Genomic DNA, 22,548 nt, shown 5'->3' on the forward strand with positions numbered 1-22,548 from the left:
CCCAGCCCACTGCCTGTTTCTGTAAATAAAGTTTTATTGGAACACAGCCACAAGCATTCGTTTACATATTGTCTATGGCTGCTTTTGTGCTAAGCATGGGTGAGCACAAAATGATTTTACTCGGTTACTTGTAATTAGTAAAAGCCTAAAATATTTACTACCTGGCCCTTTATAGACACGGTTTATCAAGCCCTGCTTTAGAGAATGAGAATGATAAACAATTTCCTACACACAGATTGGGCAAGAGCATAAGAAACGATAAGTTAGTTCAATGAGTGGGTAACAGTTGGTACTTTTTCCTCTTTACAGAACATTTCCACTTCCTGTGATGGTGGTTACACACTACTCCTCCCTCGGGCGCACAACAGGAGCGATCTCCTTGTGAAAGGGAAAGCTTTAGTGGTCCTGTGATGCCCACCTTGTCTTCCAGAGCAGCCATTCTCTCTCTAAGATGAAGTTGAAGCCTCTCATTAGATTCGGAGAGAAGCTTGTCAACAGTGTCTGACAGACGCTTGTTATGTTCTTCGTTCATCTTCTCTCTCTGCCTTGCCTACAACGGGAGAAACAAAACCTCAAGACTTCGAGCAAAGGTATGATCACTACTTGAAAAGTGCCAAGGACCCACGGTGAGAGTCACCCGAGCCATGGTTCCCTGGGCTGTTCCATCCCACCGTCCCCTCCAGTGGCCGTCTGCACAATCACCAGGACTGATTCACAGGTGCAAAGAAACACAGGGACAAGGCCTGGAGCGAGCATTAACTAGAAGGTCCCAGTGCTCCTGCTAAACAAAGCACTCATGGGCCTCAGGAACGTCACCCATCACTAACTGTTGGATGGACTCCGGGAGCAGATTTACATGCAGACACAAGCATATTTTTGAGGGGATCAGTTTATCTACACATTGGTGGAGTTATCTGCTGGTGTGTAAACAGAAGCTTGGGTCTGGATTCAGGGGGAAAAAATAAATTCAACTCACACAGCAAAAGGTAAAAAAATTCATTCGGGGGCTGGCCCCGTGGCTTAGCGGTTAAGTGCGCGCGCTCCACTACTGGCGGCCCAGGTTTGGATCCTGGGCGCGCACCGACGCACAGCTTCTCCAGCCATGCTGAGGCTGCGACCCACATACAGCAACTAGAAGGATGCGCAGCTATGACATACAACTGTCTACTGGGGCTTTGGGGGAAAAAAAAAAGGAGGAGGATTGGCAATAGATGTTAGCTCAGAGCGGGTCTTCCTCAGCAAAAAGAGGAGGATTAGCATGGATGTTAGCTCAGGGCTGATCTTCTTCACACACACACACAAAAGAAATCCCAAAGGCTTAAAAACAGGTTCCTAAGGATTTCTTAAAAAAAAAAAAAAAAAAAAAATTCATTTGGGAAGAAATCAGTGGAGATAGAGAGACTTTCACCTGTTTTTCTTTATACTCCTACATCACTTGAATTTTTTGTGAAAATTTATATTAAAAAATTATAAATAATTACCTCAAGTAATTTTAAGAGGATTTTTTTTTTAATAATTTTATTTATTTATTTTTCCCCCAAAGCCCCAGTAGATAGTTGTATGTCATAGTTGCACATCCTTCTAGTTGCTGTATGTGGGACGCAGCCTCAGCATGGCCGGAGAAGCGGTGCATCGATGCACGCCCGGGATCCGAACCCGGGCCGCCAGCAGCGGAGCGCACGCACTTAACCGCTAAGCCATGGGGCCGGCCCTCCTCAAGTAATTTTAAAACGTAAAACGTAAAATGTTGCTAAGTCTGTGTTTATAAGACTGTCATCAATTTCATGGTTAACAAGCCTGTTTTGGCCCCTTATTCTGAACAAACACATAGGGAAAGTGGAGGGGACAGGCAGTGCTAACGGGCAGCACACACCAGGGCGGGTCGCCTGAGGCGGGCAGCGCTCAGGGGCTTCTCCCAGGCGAAGCGCAGGTGGCACGGGGGCTGAGACTTGCGCTCAAGCCACGCTGCCCAGGGAGGAGCAGTGAACCCACAGGGACGCGCCAACACATTCAACTCCTCTGTGCTTCCGTGTCCTCAGCGGTACGATGTGGGTGCTGGCAACTCCCTTTTCTCATGTGGTCCTTGTAAGGATTAAATACAAAGCCCTCAGGATCATGCCTAACACACAGCAGCTATCATCATCTGGAAGACACCCAGCACACCATACAATAAGATATCAGTGTTCTAATATATTTTTTTGTGTGTGTGAGGAAGACCAGCCCTGAGCTAACATCCAACGCCAATACTCCTCTTTTTTGCTGAGGAAGACTGGCCCTGGGCTAACATTCTTGGCCATCTTCCTCTACTTTATATGGGCTGCCACCACAGCATGGCTTGACAAGCAGTATGTCGGTGCATGCCCGGGATCTGAACCTGTGAACCCTGGGCCACCGAAGTGGAGTGCGTGCACTTAACCTCTGCGCTGCCGGGCCAGCCCCAGTGTTCCAATATTTTTAAAGCAAAACAACTTAAAAGTTTACTTTGAATTGCCTTAGTCATAAACAGTACCCCTATCTCAACACTGGTCCTTCCAAACTCTATCAACCAGTTCTGAAAGTAAGGAAGCGCACCTCTAAACAGATAAAAATCTAATTCTCTGCCTAAGAGGTGTGTGCGTGTTGGGAGGCAGGGGATTGTCTAATATAGTCTCTTGACAGGAGTCAGAATCTTCACTTCCTGGAAGCTCATGTTTGATGCTCTGCAGTCCATGCCCAAGAACATAGGTTTCTGGTGAAAACGAAATCTGATGGCCTTGACTTGGTGTGGTAAGGTTGGGTGCCAGCTGGACCTGGGACTGCCACTCGCTCTATCTATTTTCTGGACATTCCATATTGACATCTGATCAACTCTTCCAGGGAAAACTCTTAGGATTCACCTGACACGAACCTCCACCGCCACACTCTCTTCATGCTCTTTTTATCACAGCTCAATTACGGTTTCCTCTTGCTCAGGAATACCCATCTCTACACACACCTTGGGTCTGCAGTCATAATTCAGTATTTTGGGATAGAGCCAGGCCTGTGACCTGAATTTGGGCCTTCAGTGCCAGATCCTAAGCAAGCAGACCTGCCATCTAGGACAATGTGCCTTACTCTAAGTTTCAGGGGGACCCCGGGCCAGCACCTCAGGTTTGTTTGAGGGGCGCCTGTACGGTCCCACGTGCACCTGGAACAGTTCCCTTGACAGGCGGGTCAGAGCAGCAAGTAGCCTCCTGGGGCATGGGGATCCACCTACCCCTACAGCACAGCCCATAGGCACCAATTTTTCCCTCTGCTGCCAACGCTGACGTAACTGCCTATGTGGTGGATGCTCCTATCAGCAGACGACTCACAGATGAGGCCACAACTAAACACACACACAACAAGACGGAGAAGGGACCAGCGTCCAAGTCGGGACAAGTGGAAACACGAGGTGTCGCTTTCCCCTGCCTGAGCACGTCCTCCTGCACGCGCTCGGCCTTGTGCCTGGACACGTACCCGCTGTAGCTCTTGGTTCTTTTCCTCCAACTGTGCCTCCATCTGGCGCAGCCTCTCCTCGATGTTGCCATGTCTCTCCTCGGCCTGTCAGCAGAAACAGCGTAAGTTCAACTCATAACTACCCTTTACCGACAACATGCTGTATACTACTGCAGGAGCAGCAAGCATAACATGCTCTGCGTGGACTGTTTTCAACCACGTGAAACGGAAAGCATTTACTTACATCGACTAACACGTCCCATGTGGCTTCATGTGCTAAACTGTGAAGCAATTAATCCTCTCACGTTGGTGACGCTGAGGCATGGCTGGTGTTGGTGATGAACTTTGCAAGAGAAAATGTGCTGCCCCACCCCATGCCCAACCTCAGTGGCTCTCCCCATCCTCACACTGCTCTCGGTTAGTCAGCAGGGAAAGCAGGAAGCAGCAAGCACGCGTAAGAGCAATGTGCACGTTCTACCTTCCTAAGCTGGGAAGTGAGTTCGGACAGTTTAGCTTCCTTAGCAGCAGAGATTCCAGAAGACAAAAGGTCAGACTACAAGGCCAACCAGGGACAGGAGAGATGACAGGGGAGAAAAGAAACCGAGACTTTAAAGGCAGATCACGATGGAAGAGGAGAGGTTCAGTTATAGCTGTTAGCAATGAACCTGCTCTAAGGAAGGTCTGCGAGCACTCGGCAGACACAAGGTTAGCCTCCACGAACAGCACCCTGTGTCTGTCCTCACCCTTTTCCCACTGGTGCCTGCACCAGCAGCTCACTAAGCTCGAGTCAGGCGAAACACAACTACTGACAGATGCTCCAACACAGGCCTCTGCTCAGGCGGCTCCCTCGGCCCGGGGCTCGCTTCTCCTTGCCTGGCTGACGCCTACAGGCTCTGGAGGCCACGCCTTTCATAGGCCCAGGAAGACTGGGTTGTCTGCCGTTGTGTGCTTCCTCCTCCTGTGTGGACCACCCGATTCTAGTACCTATTACATCATTCTGAAGTTGCCCCTTCACCTGCTGGCTCCCCCTCCGGATGGTGAGCACTGGGAGGGCAGGGCCCATGTCTTGCACAAGCCTAGCCAATATTTGTTGAACAAATGAATGAATAAATTACTTAAATTAGTTTCTTACAAATTCATTTTGTCTTTATAAGAGAATGATATTTTCCTGTTTCTGGGAAAAATTCTGTCCTTTTACACGAGGCTTCTATCCTATGCTCTGAGTTGTGGACTTAACTCTAAGAAGCAGTGGCTCTTAGATCAAGCATCCTGGGGACGAACAGCACACATCTGACAAAACTGGAGGGGAACTAATTTAGGGAGAGCAAAAAAGGGGGATCACCTCTGACATTTTGAAAGCATTCCAATCTCAGACAAAACAGCACTAAGGACAGATCTGAGCTCTTTCGTGGTTTAGGTGCACCGACACACGACAAAGACGAACAAGGTACATTGACAATCATCTCAAAGTCAGAATCCCGACAGCGGCCCCAGAATGGAACCCGAGGCCCCACCTTGGAGAGGGCAGCCACCCTCTGGGCCAGCTCCGCCTCCACCTCGGGGAGCGTCTCCGCCCTCCTCAGGGTCTGCTGCAGCTTCTGCTCGGCCAGCTCCAGGCGCTCTTGTAACTGGCGGTTCTTATCCTCGGTCTACGAAACGAGAGCAGAGCACCAGATCTTCTGGCCATTTCCGTTTTTCATAAACTGAAGCAAAATCTCAATGCAGACATCTACCAAATTAGTTCTGATGGAAGCTCTACTGCTTTGGCAGCTGCTTCCGAGTAAACTTTTCTTTCTGCAAGGGGTACACACCCACTTTCTTGGGCTTGATTTCAGGGTGCAAAACATCTCTTGCCAAAGTATTTGCTTTTCCTAAATATCTGTAAAGAAGTCTTTTTTCTTAAAGAAAAAAAAACACATAAAACTTCCTATACATTAAAGAAAACCCATTTTCTGTAGAAGCTTGGTCATTCTTATCAACAAGTTAAGGACAGAAGAGTTCATTTTTAACCCTTCTTAAAAAATAATCAGATCCATTATTTGAAGGTAACTTACAGCAGACTACCATGGGCATATAAGCCAAAATACAGCTTTCCTTTTCTTTGAAATACAGACCTTCTAAGAGTATGCCTAATGAAATGCTCGTCAAGTTATTTTTATAAATGTATAATTATTCCTTTAAAAAATCCTCCAACTCTTGAAAAAATTTCAATGTAGAAAATTTAGACAAGAACTTTTTAAAAATAGAAAATTTAAAAATCATCCATAAGTTCAGGTTCCTGAGAGGTTAACATTTGCTCATAAGCAGCTTTCTTCTTTTTCCTGTGCTCATATATCTCTATGTACATATACATACAATATATGATGCTTTACAACCCTCAGAAAATGCATCACGCTGTATGTACACAGTATTTTGTGATCTGCCTCGTAAAGTCATTACTGTGAACATCTTACATGCTCTTAAACAGTATTCCACAATATAATTTTTTTGTGTGTGTGTGAGGAAGATTAGCCCTGAGCTAACATCCATGCCAATCCTCCTCTTTTTGCTGAGGAAGACCGGCCCTGGGCTAACATCTGTGCCCATCTTCCTCCACTTTATGTGGGACGCGGCCTCAGCCTAGGCTGACAAGCGGTGCATGGGTGCCCGCCCTGGATCCAAACCCGGGCCGCCAGCAGCAGAGCGCGCGCACTTAACCGCTACGCCACGGGGCCGGCCCCCACAATGTAATTTTTAATAGCTTCCTAGTATTTTTTTATTTTTTATTCTGGGTTTAATGATACACTTCATAACATACCAGAAAAACTCACTTTATTTTCAAGAAGCCGGATTTGGTTTTTCTGCTTCACTCTTGATTACCCGAGACTCCAGAGAAACAGGAGCAAGTATGGCTTACCAAACCACAGGAGGTACAAAGTCTTCCTCCAGGCCGTGTCTCTAAATGTGCCATTCATCACACTGATTCCAGTTACTAACAAGCAGCCACTGCCCTGAAGTTCTTTGCCTCTCTCTGCTCGTTAGTAAAAATGCTAACAAGCCACAGATTAACGTTGTTAAAACAAAACAGGAGAATCAAGAATCAAGGAGTGCGGATCCATAAAAGGGTTAAATCAAATCCTAAGTTAAGTAAAACAGGTAAATTGAAGTAACCCACACTTTTGAACATAATATTCTAAGGTCATAAAACCTTTACATTTGGATTTGATTTCCAACATGGAAGCCACAGGAAAAAGGTCTTTAACTTCATTAGTAACTACTTAGTAAAAGCCAGAAAGAGTTCCATAAAAACCACTACCTGTCGATGCATAGAATCTTTATTTGCAATTTCATTTTCAAGTTTATCGTTGAGGTCGTGCACAGAGGTGGCTTCACGCTGTGCTGCGAGGTAGCGTTTCTCAAGAGTAGTGATTCTCTCTTCCATGTCTTCCTTTTGGGCCATGGCCTACATTAGGTGTTTCAGAGGGAAAAAAGGTACATCATATATAACACATTAATACACTCAAGAGAGAAAAAACTGGACTAAATTCTAATTTTCAAATCAAATATAAAATTAGTCTGCTCAAAATTAAATTGATGGAGATGCCAATTTTCTCCAATGTGAATGAAAATGTACGTACCTCAAATATAAATATTCACCTACATGATTAGCAAACACTCATCTGTCAATACTACGGCCACTCAGTTTACTGAGCTTACCCTTTTCTATATAATATTACCAAAACAAAAGTATAATAAAATATCCCAATATTGCAAGAATCCCAGGAGGTAAAGGTATCAACAATGAAGATGCGACTTCTGTTGGCCTCATAATACAAGTGGGCCTACACAGGACAGGGCGAAGCTCTCAATGGATATAATTGTGAGACACAGGTCTCATTTTCTTGGATAAAAATTGGATGAAATCTCACCCAATTACCACAAAATTAAAGCAATAATAGTAATAAATGGAAACCGACGTAAAAGTTTAATTTTATTGGATGCAACCTTCTAAAGACTAATTCTGCAGCAAAATCATATTACATAGTATCAAACACTGAAACTAGGACCAGGACTTTCTGCCAGTGCCATTCCTGTCCTGCAAACTAAAAATTCATTTTAGTTCCCTCTTTGTTTACTAAGTAACTAATGTTGGCAAAGTCTTAATATTAAAAGTGATAGGTCTTCAAGAATTTCAAAATTCTCTGCATATTAAACTCTGCCAGGGCCGGCCCCGTGGCTTAGCGGTTAAGTGCGTGTGCTCCACTACTGGCGGCCCGGGTTCGGATCCCGGGCGCGCACCAACGCAGCGCTTCTCCGGCCATGCTGAGGCCGCGTCCCACATACAGCAACTAGAAGGATGTGCAACTATGACATACAACTATCTACTGGGGCTTTGGGGAAGAAAAAAAGGAGGAGGATTGGCAATAGATGTTAGCTCAGAGCCGGTCTTCCTCAGCAAAAAGAGGAGGATTAGCATGGATGTTAGCTCAGGGCTGATCTTCCTCACACACACACAAAAAAACCAAACTATAAACTCGGCCACATAAATAATCTCCTCCTGTTGCCAAAGAATAATATAAGTAGACAGGTTCTATAATATGTGCAAATATTTTTCTTTGTTTTGAATTCTTACATACAATTGCTCACACTAAGCTACTGAACAGAAAGTAAACCTGTTCTACATACACATGAAAGGGTCTGAAGGCGTCGTCCTGAGAGGTTCTCTGAGATGGTCTCACAGTGGTCTGTGTGTGTGTCTGTTTTGTTTGTTTGTTTACAAAGGACACGTTAAAGTGATAGAAGGAGGCGCCAGAGATAGTATCCAGCCCTCACTTGCTTTTATAATGATGATTAGACAGTTTCTCATCAATAATAATACGTGCAGAAATGTCTGCCAGAAATGAGTCTATTTCCACATATTGTTACAGCACGATCCTGATGACCCAAGCGTGAGCAAATTCCACTCTCACTGTGTGTCTGACCACCGATATTCAACACCATCATATATTCCTTCACAGAGTAGAAGGTCAGAAAATGAGAAGACTGCCAGTAACGCTCCTTTAACCGAGTCACCAGACCATGCTCACGTCCCTTTCAGCCCACTAACAGCACCACGGATATCAACATTGACTTGCTTAAGTGTGTATCAGAAGGAAATCTGGGCATAACAAAGAATAAATTCAGACAGCCTAGAGTCTGTAGACGCGAGGAACCTACTCCAGGGCACCACAATCACACCGCAGCACCGTGGGAAGGGCCGGCTGTGTGTCCATTCCGCTGCCGCCACGCCAAAGGACCGGCTGGACCAGGTGTCCTCTACCTCTAAAGACCTCAGGGGAAGGAGACCTGACCACAGACGTGCGGAGGTGCCTACACAGTCTCACGGCACTGTTCTGTTTTGCTATCACTTAGACAATAATCCAAAGGCTGGAGGAACTGGGAGAGCGAGGGACAAAATGAGCAAACAATCAAACCCAAACGGCCAAACACTGGACTCACAGACAATGCTGCAATTTCTACCACCACTTACCTCACGGACATCCCGCTGCAATTTTGTGTTCATTTCTTCAGACTTGATGAGATCTTTCCTAGCAGTGTCCAGATCTTCCTCCAGCTCTGTTACGTGACTGGAGAGGGCAGCCAGGCGCTCCTTCATCTGGCTCTGCTCTTTCGACTGCTTCTCTATGATTTCCTGGAGCTCCATGACTTTAGCAAGGTCTTCCTCGTGGCTTAAAGAGCCATCAGAAGATCGCTGATGAAGGAAAGAAATACTTCAATAGCCCTGTTTGCTGAGCTAGGAAGTAGAGTACTTCTGGAAAATAGGTAAAACCAGAGTGGATTTCTGCAATCTGTTGGATTACACAACTCTCACGACCACTTGAGCTCTAAGCGGTGCTTTAGCAACAGTTTTCCAAACGGTCCTGCACACAGACAAAACTAGAGAAGGACAAAGAGAGAGCCTACTGACTTGCCTTTCCATTCGTGCTCGGTGTACTGTCTTGTTCGTGGTTTATGTCAAGCACCCCATCTGTTAGTGTTTTTTTCTGATTATTCTGTTCTTTAAGAATCATTAGCTAAAATCAAAAAATGGAATAAAAGTAAGGAAATGAGAGAGTAAACTTCTTTTGGAAAAACACAACTATAAACTGTAAACATAATATAAAACGAAAATACATGGTGATGATATCCATCCTGAATATAACCAGGTTATTCAAAACAGAATTTATCATCTAGTGGACAACAGGGTACTTAAGAGATTTTGCAACTCGGAAATACAAGCCTAGTTTACCCGTCATCCAATGACCCACATGGGCTGGTTCCCAATCAGAAAGATAAGGAACATCTGATATCCACCATATAGTCGTCACACGTTTTTGAAACTTCTGAGATAAAAATTAAAACCCCTTGACTCCAATAACAAAATTGGTTTATCAAGCTCACCTCTTTATGTGTAGAACCTAATTCTTCTTCCAACAAACTACACCTTTCAAGTGCTACTCGCAATCGCTCTCTGACCTGAAAACAAAAGGGGCGGAGTTGGTGTGTACACACACTTATCTAATTCTTATTATTTTTTTTTTTTGTGAGGAAGATCAGCCCTGAGCTAACGTCCACGCCAATCCTCCTCTTTTTGCTGAGGAAGATTGGCCCTGGGCTAACATCCGTGCCCATCTTCCTCCACTTTATGTGGGACGCCGCCACAGCGTGGCCTGACAAGCGGTGCATCAGTGCGCACCCGGGATCTGAACCCGGGCCGCCGGCAGTGGAGTGCACGCACTCAACCACTACGCCACGGGGCCGGCCCTCTAATTCTCAATGTATAGTGACCCTAATATATTATTAGTAAAATATAACATAACAGAAGATCTTTAATGTCTTTCATTGATGTTAATGTCAAGAAAACTTGCTTGCTAAAAGCTTTAAATTTTAAGTTTGAGAAAAATCTTCCCCCTAAATAAATTATATTACCTAATTCTTAATAGCAAATCAATGAACAGAATATAATAAATTTTATGACATTTATGCCAACTAATACTTTTTAACCATCCAGTGCCTTTCTTAGAGAAAACACTTGTTTATGAGAATCCAAGAAGCTACTAAAGTAAACTCAAGTTGCACAGACACGACGCCCGCCTGATACACAGCAAGTGCAAAGATAGAGAATCGCCGGGCGGCTGATGGTACCTTCTCATCCAGAGCTTTGTGGTGTTCAAATAACGATTTCAGTGCTTTAAGGACTTCGACTTCACTGGATACGCCTGCTGGGGACTGTGCCTGCCTCTTCACCACTGTCATCCTGAGAGACCGCTCGTGCCTGGAGACAAGGCATTCCAAGTGTTCTAACAGCAGCTGGAAGAAAAGGCCAAAATCAAAACAAGTTTAAAGAACAGCTTCAATTTCATATTTGAATTTGGGGCAAATAACTTCTCTCAATCTCATGCTAAAATAAGTCTGAATCCCTTCAATTCAGTCTACAGTTAGAGAAATTCCCCCTCAAATGTATTAAAATATTAATCCTCATCACAAACTTCAAGAAAAGTATGAGGACGCTGAACAGATTCATCACAGTCAAGTCGTGGGAGAATGTCCACAATGTGTTTTAGCCAGACGGAGGGGATGTCTTTTGAGTTTAAAGACAGCCACACTCATTCTGAGAGTGACCCAGAGGCAACAGTGACAACAGCGAGGATCCACCTACTAACCCTGGTGTTGTTTCTCTCTGCTTTCAGTTCAGCAATTTCTTCTTCCCTTTCAAGGAGCTGTTCCCTGCATACATTGAGTTCTTTAGTAAGTGCTGCAAACTCCTAGAAAACAGGGGGGGATAAAGAGAGAGATCTTGTCAAGACAGACCCACCAAGCCTCTCAGGTCCTCATGCAAAGGCAACCCCAGTCGGAGGACAGAACGGACCTCTGTGAGCCTCTAGGAAAACAGCGGTCAAGCCACCAGCCCAGGACCACGCAGACACGATAACTCAGACCCCACCCTCCCTCGTCCCTGAACCCTGGCACGCGCATGGCAGAAGAAGGGAAATCCAAGCCCACCTCCTCAAGATCCAGAGAAGCCCTCGACATGTTCCTGGACATGGGTCCTGACACCAAGAGGATAAAGACATTTTTAAGTGACTCGCAGACATGCGACCTAGAACCACTGGAGAGAGTAGAGAAAGAAGGCCTAGAAGGCCACGGCTCTGCGCCCAGCCTCCTCCTCTGTCTAAGCCGATTCTCCTCTGGGGAAGAGCATCCCCGGGACAAAGGCTGATGGTACCCCAAGGCCCACTGGTTAACCTGAAGAATTTGCTCAAGGTCAACTACAGAAAACGGACTTTTCACAAATGCCGGTAAGCCTTTGGTAGAAAGGGGAAGTTTAAGAAGACTTATTTCTTTAGCTGAGTGGAAAAGTTCCTCAAGGACATCACTGAGAAGAGAGGTACCCCTGCTGTGAGTTACTTCTTCAACTGCAACACTGAGCACCCTCACACGAACATGACGTAATCAGCTGGGTCGAAAGAAAAGGATTCACATTCTCCTGCCAGTTTTTCAACGGAGCAAAACTCCTCTGAAACAATTAAAATTATCTGCCAACCCCCAATGTTCCTCCACATTTTAAGAGTTTTTCTCTTTACTGAACAAAAGAAGGGATAAAGGTTACCTAATGAATAATCAAGCTGGCATTCAAAATACAAAAAGTGCCTGATTTAGGTAATTCTAGAAAATTAGTTTACAAACAGGTGGCATACTCAAGGTTCATTCATCAGTTAATCATTTGCAACTCAAGGTCAGCTTTACCATCTGTGGTAAATTAGAATTTGACTTAGGCCGGCCCTGTGGCTTAGCGGTTAAGTGCGTGCTCTCTGATGCTGGCGGCCCGGGTTCGGATCCCGGGCGCACACCAACGCACCGCTTCTCCGGCTATGCTGAGGCCGCGTCCCACATACGGCAACTAGAAAGCTGTGCAACTATGACATACAACTATCTACTGGGGCTTTGGGGTGAAAATAAATAAATAAATCTTTAAAAAAAAAAAAAAAAAAAAAGAATTTGACTTTATGAGGCTAGCCCACAAAAGCCTACTTGAGCCATAATGCAGAACTGAAATACTTATCCGTGGGGGATGAGAAGAAGCAGGCAGTATTGTTACATTCCACAAGGGAAAAGAGTCAAATTAAAACCTTTATTTTTTCTTGAATGCTGTTATTTCAGGGGGAACAAATTGAAGGGAATGGGGAGGCAGATAATTTACAGAGCTCTTAAAGGACACCTGTGAACATTTTTGTGGATACAGTAAGCTAATGCTCACTTGAGTTTATCTAATTTCTCTTCTAAACTAATATTTCTGCTTCAAGAATCTATGACTGTGGGTGATCAACTTCCAGCTTGACGGCATGAGGAGCTCCACTGACCTGTTCCCCAGGAAAACCGGTCAAAATTATACATATAAAAAACAACCAGTCAAAGCCTCTGAAACGGTCCTAAGGGCAAACAACAAATAAAGAAACATCAATTCAAGAAAATCTATGAAGACTCAGTAAGAAAGGCAAGAGTCTACGGTATGTGAACCGAAACTTCTGCCTCTTCCCACTCCAAGCTCAGGGAGGTGGGGATTCCCTTCTAGAGGCTGTAGCCCAGAACACAGGGCTCCCTAGCCCCCACAACAAACACACAGGGCTCCCTTGTCCTCCAGCACTCAGTCAGAAGGACTTCTTCCTGGGAGGGGCAGGACAGCAGCATTTCCCATCTTGGACCCCAGCTCCCTGGTGCAGGGGGAAGTGTGGTGGAGAGGTGGGGGCTCCCTGGTTCTGCCCAACCCCTACTCAAGGAATAGAGGCTCACCCCTTGGGTGGAGCATGCTGAGAATACTGGGGCCCTGATCATCCTAGCCCCTGCTCTCTGAGGCAGTGGTTCCAAGGCTGGAGAGGACCCTAGGTTGCTGCCCAGCCCCCACCAAGTGCTCAGCTCCTAGAGCAGGGGTGTCACTCTCAGAACCCTGCCATCATTCACACCCCTAGTTCAGAGACTTGGGGGGCAGGGGAGGGGGGAGCAGGCAGTAAAAGAGAGAACTCCTGATCTCTTCCCAAAGAAACTGACTCCATGGGCGAAGTTTAAACCTACGGGTGCTCTGAAGAACAGTGGAGGTCATGGTGAAAGGCAACGTGGAGGAGACTGAGCGATTTAATGAAGATGCAGCCTAGACTGTAGGCTGGCTAGTTTCCAGGAGAGAACTGGAGATGAAGGCAGCTGGGAGGAACCCTCCTGGGATCAGAGCAAATATCAGATACAATTCCTAGAAAGGAGCCAGGATTTGATTGGATTAGTTTGTAGAGGAATTTATGCCGCAGAGCACTGCTGAAAATAGAGCAATTGGCTGGAATTAGTGGGGTTTAACAGGTGGGTGTGGTCAGGGAATGAGGGGGAGAGAGCCCTACCAGTGCCACCGTCACCCAGGCTGACCAGAGGCATGTCTAAAGCTGCATCACTGGAATCATCCAGCTATCAATCAACTGGTTAAAATGGTATGCATATTTTATCATGATTTATATGCACACACAGTGCTCTTTGGAGACAAGGCTGCTCCTGAGAACATACAACTGGCTAAAGAACATGGACAACTCTTCACTTCAGTATTTCAATGTGGACCTGCAAACACAAAGAAAATCCAGTAACACTAATAGAAATAATACAAACGTGTCTTAAAACCTGACAAAGATTCTGTCAAGAGTTGAAACATGTGAGACCTAAGACCTAGCAGGCAGCGTTCAGAAATGGGCTGCCTGGCTGGGAAGAGGTGGGGGGACGATGTCTCCTTTCCATGTTCTCCCATTAAGTTCACTTCTTTCTAATGTTTCAGCGATTTCTTGCATACGTGCCAATATTAATTACATCCAATACCCCAATTTACAACTCGTCTGGTAAATAACTGTAGGTGACTGTCAGACATCTAACGCCTCACACTGATGAGAGGCTTTCGTGTGATCACCGAGATCTGGTATCAGAAAACATCCTGTTGCTGCAGGTGGAAGAGACCCTGACTCACATCAGCCTGGCTGAGGGGCAGTCATCACTCCCACGACGGTCAAGTCAGAGGGGAGCTGCTTCCAGGCGCACCCGAGTGCAGGGCCTTGGATTTTTGATCATTTTGTCCCCCTTGTGCTGCAATCTGGGTCAATCTCAGGAAGAAACGGCCAGCTCACTAATTCTGTCTTTGATTATGTCCGGTCCAAAGTTCTGGCTAATATCTTCTCATTTACTTGATTTCAAATTGTTTTTTTGTCCTGGCTCCTGCTCTTGTTTCATTTCTGTTTTTGTTTTATAATCTCGTTTGTTTCCATGGATGTTAATTTATCTCTTTAAGCATCTTAAACACACTTACTTTGACAGTTCTTGCCGGACTGCATAAACTGCCAATGGAGTAAATGTCTAGTTCTGTAAGGAGTCGGCTCTGGGAGGACATCTCAGCATGAGGTCTCTTCCTGATGTGGGATCTGGGCTCGGCTCATCTTGACTAGGAGGTTTTGTTGGCGGTGCTCCCCTCCCTCTCACTGTCCCATGGATGCCCTTCCCAGCCTCCCAGGGCCTCAGGCCAGAGCTAGGTGTTCCGGTGACTCAGGGCTCCTGCTGCGTGGTTCCATTACAGACAGTGCCAATCCTGTTAAAGAGCCACCAGGCAGTGCAGGGCATCCCTCCCCAGGCCCGCTACTTCCTATAAAGCCCCCATGTACAGGGGACAGTGCCCTTGGGGGGCAACCTCATCTGACCCCAGCTTCAAAAAGTGAGTCTGAATCTAGTTCTGATTCTACCAAACATACAGTTCCTGTGACCCTCACCTGCGGGAGCCAAGTTCCCCCTGCCACTGTCTGTGTGGAGCCTGGAGCTCAGCAGGCCGGGAAATCGAGCCACCTCATGCCTACCACATGGGTTTCTAGTCTCTTTCTGTACTGAGGGTATTCCTCTCTTTTGGGGGCCTGGCCATACTCTTTGGTTTATTGGTTTCTCTATTTAAATTTTACCTTTTCACTGGTGTGTTTGGAGAAGAGATGTGTCAAAGCATGAGTTTATGCTGTCATCCTGACTGGAAGTCACAGTTCATTTAAGAAATGGCTGCACACCTAGTCTAGCTGAACGTCAGAGAGGCGAGCCTGGCCCCTCAGGGTACTCCAACGGAACACGCAAGCCACAATAACACCAGCGTGGCCAGTGCTCTGAGGGAGAGACGCCCAGGCTACACGGGAGCAGAGTGGAAGTCGCCTACAGTGGGAGGTGGCCGTGCTGAAGGAGATGGCACCTGAGCTGAGCTCCGAACAGGAACCGGCTACCCAGCCGCTGAGAGCCTCTTCACATCTGATAACGCAGAGGGAGTCAGCGGGCGGGGGCCTGGGCAGTGCAGGGAGGAGGAAGGGGAGGCTGGACCTGGGCAGAGGCTGGACGGGGAAGGCCCTTGTGTACACAGTCAGGAGCCCGGATTTCACTTGAAGGCTTTGGGAGCTGTGCATCTACAGACTTTGAGGGCCTTGAACAAGCAGTGGGCAAAACTGCTAAGGTCCCAGGCAGTGTGTGGCACAAAGGATGTGCTCAAAGTGGGTGAGAGTGGGAACCAGCTAGGAGTGCACAGCAGTTAATGCCAGGGAGAAACGAGGGTCTGAATTAAGACCAGCGTTAAGAGACGGAGACCAAGAAAGAATTCTTAAGACAGAACACAAGTATGCAATATGTGCCAGATGACCTGCTATACCCTCCATAAGTTTTTAAAGGATCCCTTGGACACTGTGTTCAGCAGAGCCTGGAAGAGGGTAAGACCAGAAGTGGGGAGACCAGTCAGGTACCACAGTAACGCAGGCCCACCAGGGTGAGCGAGCACACTGAGAGAGAAGCAGGTGGGTTCTGAGCATGCTTTACAGTGAGCCAATAGGATGTGCCGACAGAGCCAACGGATCTGGGAGAAAGAAAGGCCCGAGCCCACTGCAAGGATTCTGGCAGGAGCAACTGAGGGATGGAGGCACTATCTTGAAGAAGGGAGTGACTACGAGAAGAGCTCGTTCTGAAGAGAGATCCAAAAGTCCAGTTTGGGACAAGCTCCATCTGAGATATGATCAGACACTCACGAGGACTGCAATATCAAGCAGAGCGGCAATGCCCAGTCTGGAGTTCCTGGGAATGTGGGCGGCGGCGGGATATCAATTTTATTCCACGAGAATCAACAAGGCACTGACTGTAGACAAGAGATGAGGTTCAAGCCCTGTGCCAATCTAACACTGGATGGTTGGGGAACGAAGGACAGCAACAAAGGAGACTGGGAGTGGTCAGTGAGTAGGGGGACATCTCGGGAATCAGGTGCTCCCAGGAGGAATCATCAATCGTATCCACTGATGCTGGCAGATCAAGTCAGTTGACTGATCACTGATAGGTGGATCTGTTGAAATGGGGGTCAGTGGTGACCGTGACAACAGCAGTTTTGGAGCAGTGGCAGTGCCAAAAGCCTGACTGGACTGAGTTCACTAGAGAGCAGGAAGAGAAGTAAAAATTCCTCCAAGAACTGTGCAGTAGAGGGGGGAAGAGACACAGGGCAGGGGCTACAGAAGATTCGGGTTTAGAAAGACCTTCTGTAGGACGAGATGGAGGTCTGCAAGCTGACGTCGGGAAGGAGAGGTGGGACCTGACAGAGCAACTGCTTTGAGGAGCTGAGAGCAGACTGGGTCAAGCAGCTACAAGCAGGGGTGGCCTCTCCTTGGGAGCACACAGCTCACCCCCAGTAAAAGGAAAGGCAGCCGAATATATGGGCACAGATCCAGGCAAAAAGGTAGATGTGTGGTGGGAATTTATGGAAGACCTCTTCCAATTTCTTCCAATTTCACTGAGAAAACAGATGACTTTGCACTACGTTTAAGGGTGGGCGAGGAGCGCTGCGTAGGGGAGAGAGAGGAAGGAATGAAACAGCCATCTAGAAGAACGGGGTCGCTGTTCACCAGTCGCATGACTGTGGTGGCATGCGGGTCCACTTCACCACTGCTCATGAAGGTGGATGGAGAATGCACTCGGTGGGTGCAGGCTTCTGCCGGGTAAGTACAACGAAGTGAAAGAAGGGCTTGCAAGGCTGTGATGATAATGGACCATGGAATTTCAGGCAGGTCACGAAGAAAGTGGAGACGTGAGAAGGGCGAGGGACCATGACAAGGTGGTAGGGGACCTACAGTCCCAGGAGGGTTGAATATCAGTGTTTTATTTTTCAAAGTCTTACTATCTGTCATGGACAAATTTCACAGCCTTTACATGAAATACCTACTCAGGCATAACAAGGCGGACACTGGAAGCTCATGGCGGGGGCAGGGGGGGCTTCAAAACTCCCCTATGCATTGGCTACGAGGAGTGAGTTATGACACTCACATTCCTTGGAAGTAGAAAGCATCACCATCAAGCCCAGTCTGGCTCCCATACAAGCCCCGCATGCTATGTGCCCGTCACCTCACCGTCCCTTGAACTCTTCCAGCCCCAGGGGCAGGCCTGTGTCTTTCTCATACAGTTCCCTAAAGTTGTTCCCAATAGCCCAAAATGTCTTTGTTCACCTCCTAAGAGAATATATTTAGTTCCTATCATTTTGGTTAAATGTAAGTGTTTCTCACAATAAATTCAACAGCCCAAACCATTCTATGATATACTGCTTTGGCCATGGCAGAAAACACATTGATAGAACTTGACAATTATTTTTACTCCTTAAAGGAAAACCTTTGCCCTCGGGCCAGCCCCCGTGGCCTAGTGGCTAAGTTCAACGCACTCTGCTTTGGTTCTGTTCCCGGGTGCGGACCTACACCACTCGTCTGTCAGTGACTGTGCTGTGGTAGCGGCCCACAAACAAAAAGAACAGGAAGACTGGCAGCGGATGTTAGCTCAGGGCGAATCTTCCAAGCCAAAAAAAAAAAAAAAAAAGAAAAACCTTTTCTCTTTGTTCAAAAGAATTCGACAACTGAAAAAACATCAAAGTAAATTTAAACTTAGGAGTTTGGATAAACATTAGACAGGAAATTCCAAAGTTTAAGATTCCAGAAGAACGTTTATACGTGCACTGTGTTTGTATTATTACCGCAGAAAAAACTAGCACAGACTGAACAAACCCCAAATATGTGCAGTAAATGATCTACTCTATTACTATCACAGGAATCTGTCAGCAACTAAATTTTTTCCTCTTTAGAAAAACATGTTTGTTTAAAAAATACTGTAAGCCAAATATACTACTAGTTTCAAGTGTCACTCTATTTACTATAATTAAAGTATTTTTGAAACAGAATAGATATAATAATCACTGGAATATTTTCATTTTAAAGTATAAATCTGAGCAACACAGATTTGTATTTCCGTTTGACAGTTTCTAGGACTGAGAAGAGAGAAAATAACATGTAGCCATTAAAATCAGTTCAAGAACTTGGTTTCACACAATGCTTAAAAATGTCGACATTTATCATTTCTGGACAAAAAGTTCAGATCTGGATAACAGGTTCCGATTATACAAACCAGACATTATTTATCAAAATCCACAATCAGACCAACTTTAAATTAAGTCCTATGGATCAGATGCAATGTTTAGCTCCGAAAGCAAGGCACATTCTCTCTTCCCAGTCACTCCAGTAGCTCCCAGCAACCACAGGAGGCCTCTGGGCGGGGAGCAGCAGTGCCTCCCCCTCTCCCACCCCCACATGGGTCCTGCCGCCTGTCTTCTCCTGCCCTCCTCCCATGTTCTTTACCTGGTCATCCCCTGCTACATTTCAACATCTTTTATTCTCTATAATCTCCATCAACAGTTCTGTTTTGTTTTTTAACTACTTTTTGTTATTTTCACTAACCTTCTGCTGAAACAGGAGTAAAGCTTCACTGGAGGCAAAAAGTATCTGTCCTCTTGGTGTAGGGACATGAGTGTAATCAAGAAATGGAAGCGGATCTCATTTTTAGCAAACCAAATGAACACCTGAAAAACTGACCTGCAGAACCGACTCAGATGACCTCCTGCCAGGAGGAGCTACCTGCCTCAGTCTTAGGGTGAAAAGTACGTCGAATTTTGAAAAAAAGAAAATTGGAAGTTGATATATTAATCAGCAAATTGTATGTTTTGAAACTCCAGTGTCTTGATTAAAAGTATGCTTAGAAAGGGTATGTATAACTATTTTTATAAAAAGATTATGTATAACTATCTATTCGTATTGTATAATGATGGGAGAAGACGGACAGAGGGACACAAAAGAAGACGATGAAGTTTACCCCTTTGTAAAATCTGACCATGAGCTCACTAGACTTGTTGAAAGCCACGGTGAATGCAACAGCACTGGATTTTCAATCACTGAATTTTATTTGCAAGCAACAGAGTAGAATGTTCATAAGCAGTTCAAAAGTCCCAATATATCTCATTTGTTTTTTCTTGTCCGTTTCTCTTTAAGAAATAGATACTGGGGCCGGCCCTGTGGCGTAAGGGTTAAGTGCACGCACTCCACTGCTGGTGGCCCGGGGTTTGGATCTGGTAGCGCACCGACGCACTCCCTGTCAGGCCACGCTGTGGCGGCGTCCCGTATAAAGTGGAGGAAGATGGGCACGGATGTTAGCACAGGGCCAATCTTCCTCAGCAAAAAAGAGGAGGATTGGCATGGGTTTAGCTCAGGGCTGATGTTCCTAACAACAACAAAAAAGAAATAGATACTGACAAAATTTATGCTCATACTCAGCATTCAGTGATTAATAGAGACTGTATAATCTGAACCTAAAACAACAGTGCAGAACAGTATTTCAATGTGATCTTAATTTGGCTAAAAGCAAACACACACTGTGTGTAATTTTTACATGTATATAAGGTAAAATATAGACGGATACCCACCAAACTGCTACTGCAGGTTACCCACTGTGGTTGGGAAAGGGGGCTGAAGTGAGACTTTGTTTTTAATTTATATTCCTTTTTAATTTCAATTTTTAAGTATGAACTTAGTACTTAAAAAAAAAAAGACCAATCTTCTCTTCTCTTTTTCCTTCCCAAACAATGTTAAAACCATAGGACACGACCAGGATGTGGACTGTCCACATGGAGACATAACTTGTTCAGAAATCCTTTCCCCTCAGTCGCCACATCTCAATCTTGAATTCTGCTGCTTGCTCTCTTACCAATCATCGCACTTTGGCTTCGGCCTCCACCGCTTCCCTGAACGAGCTCTGGCTGAGCAATCCCCTCGTCTTTGCTAAACCCAGGCCAGTTCAGTGCTCACTAACGCGCCCTCTCGGGGACCACGTGGCCCTCTCCTTCCCACTCTCTTCCACCTCATCCCGTTCCCTGGTCTCTGCTCATCTCCTACCTGCTGGTGCTCCCGGGGCTCCATCCTGGGTCCCCTGTTCACTACACACCGTGCCTGCCCGACCTGTGTCCAAGGCTTCAAAGCCCCACTCTGGCCAACTGTCCAACTGCCCACTGGACATCTCTACTTGGACATCTTCTCAGAGACTTAAACCATTTTCCCCAAACTGAGTTCATCATCTTCCTCCCTGACCCAACCCCCAACTCCTCCTAGGCCCCCCCTCAACTCAATAGAGGACTCCCTCCATCCAGCTATCCCAGCCAGACACCAGGATGTCACATCCCCTCCCTCCTCTTCCTCCACAGGAACCAACTGCGGGGTAGCTAATTCTGCCTCCTACCTGTATCTTCTGGAGTGTCCTTGCTGCCTCCTCCTCTGCCTGGGCCACCAGGTCTCCTTGGTCTGGAGGGGTGGTTCCAGAAGTCAGCTCCTCGAGCTCTGGCCCTGCCTCTCTCCAGCCTCCTCCCTCATCACTTTGTGCCTCACATTCAACATGTCAGTCCCAACTCGTCTACAGTTCCTAGAACACATTTCGTGCCTCTGCGGGCCCCTCACACACAGCTGGCCCCTCTGCCTCAGATCTCTGAATTGGCCTGTCTTCCCCTGATGGCCACTTCCCTCGCTCAGCTCATGGCCTATGGGTCGTTCGCTGCAGAACAAAACACACATTTACCTGGGAGGTTTTCAGGTGGCATGGGGAACTATGTTGTACAGACTGGCTGCATAAAAACCACCTGTGCAGCTGATGAAAATGCAGACTCCTAGGCCTCACCCTCCTGAATCAACATTTCTAGGGTGGAACTTGGAATATGCATTTTTAAAAGCTTCCCCAAGTAATTCAGAAGCCATGCTGGGAAACAGCTGACCTTTATGACCTTGGACCGGTCACTTAGTTCTCCATCTTGATTACTCATCTACAAAATATGGGTAGAATACCTATGTTCTACCACAGCCACAATTGTGACAATCAAATGAGGACACTGTAAATGTGCCACCCAACTGAAAGGCATTATCACCAGCAGTCCTCAAACACAGGTGAGCAGCTGCCACACGACCCTGCCAACCTCTTTCCACAGCATCTCCGTGCGTTTCCACCAGAAGGGAGCTGCTCCACAGAAGCAGGCGGCTGAGAGGGTTCTGACTGACTGATTCCTGCCCATTGCCAAAATGAATGTCACTTAAATATCTTCAAACACTAATCTGGCTCTTAACAGAGGCACTCCCACACACGAAGGAGAAAACGATCACACATGCACTCACCTCCCTCAGTCAGGGACCACTTTTTGGGTTTCCAGCCCACCCTCTCACCTCCCATCATCTTCACTGCCAAACTTCAGAGGACACACTCTCTACCCCACTTCCCCACGTACTCCTAGGTTCTCGCAGTCTGTCCCCCTCCTCTCACAGCCCACCAACTGCTCTCCAAGATCAGCAAACCTGAGCACGGCTAGAACCTGTGTCTCGGCCCTCCTCTCTCTCCCTGTGCTAGATCCTTTGCCAGCCTTCTGCCTGGAGGCCTGCTCTTGTCTTCTGGAACTCATCTCTGCTAAATGCTGAGGAGCCACTGCTACCAATGGCAGCTTGAACCTGTTCTGTCAAAAACTGAATGCGATTTTCATTTGAAGGAGGAAAAAACTACCTTAGTGGGTATTTTTTTTTAAGTTATGGATGGACCAAGTTAAAAATGCCAGATGTTCATAGAAGATTTATCCATAATCGCCAAAACTTGGAAGCAACCAAGATGTCCTTCAGTAGGTGAGTGGATAAATAAACTGTGGTCCATCCAGACAATGAAATA

General features: G+C 46.4%; 1 protein-coding gene across 4 annotated transcripts in view; it reads right to left on the minus strand.

Moving 5' to 3' along the window:
* Nucleotides 1-22,548, minus strand: part of PPFIA1 (PPFI scaffold protein A1) — a 95,428-nt gene that overhangs the window by 41,960 nt on the left and 30,920 nt on the right. For 3 of the 4 annotated variants that reach the window (XR_015549698.1, XM_087422501.1, XM_087422500.1), the window contains exons 3-11: nucleotides 11,139-11,240; nucleotides 10,621-10,785; nucleotides 9,877-9,951; nucleotides 9,408-9,509; nucleotides 8,966-9,187; nucleotides 6,752-6,898; nucleotides 4,971-5,105; nucleotides 3,478-3,561; nucleotides 419-550 (exon numbers count right to left, since the gene is read on the minus strand). Coding sequence is in view for 3 of the 4 variants with exons in the window: in XM_087422501.1 (XP_087278627.1) it covers nucleotides 419-550; nucleotides 3,478-3,561; nucleotides 4,971-5,105; nucleotides 6,752-6,898; nucleotides 8,966-9,187; nucleotides 9,408-9,509; nucleotides 9,877-9,951; nucleotides 10,621-10,785; nucleotides 11,139-11,240 (1,164 nt within the window). In the remaining variant the exon portion in view is untranslated. Of the gene's footprint in view, nucleotides 1-418; nucleotides 551-3,477; nucleotides 3,562-3,934; nucleotides 4,010-4,970; nucleotides 5,106-6,751; nucleotides 6,899-8,965; nucleotides 9,188-9,407; nucleotides 9,510-9,876; nucleotides 9,952-10,620; nucleotides 10,786-11,138; nucleotides 11,241-22,548 lie in introns of all 4 variants that reach the window. The other variant, XM_087422502.1, reaches the window with a different exon arrangement.

The sequence above is a fragment of the Ceratotherium simum genome, chromosome 34 (assembly GCF_057802395.1).
Source record: "Ceratotherium simum simum isolate JZ-2026a chromosome 34, ASM5780239v1, whole genome shotgun sequence".
Lineage (NCBI taxonomy): Eukaryota > Metazoa > Chordata > Mammalia > Perissodactyla > Rhinocerotidae > Ceratotherium > Ceratotherium simum.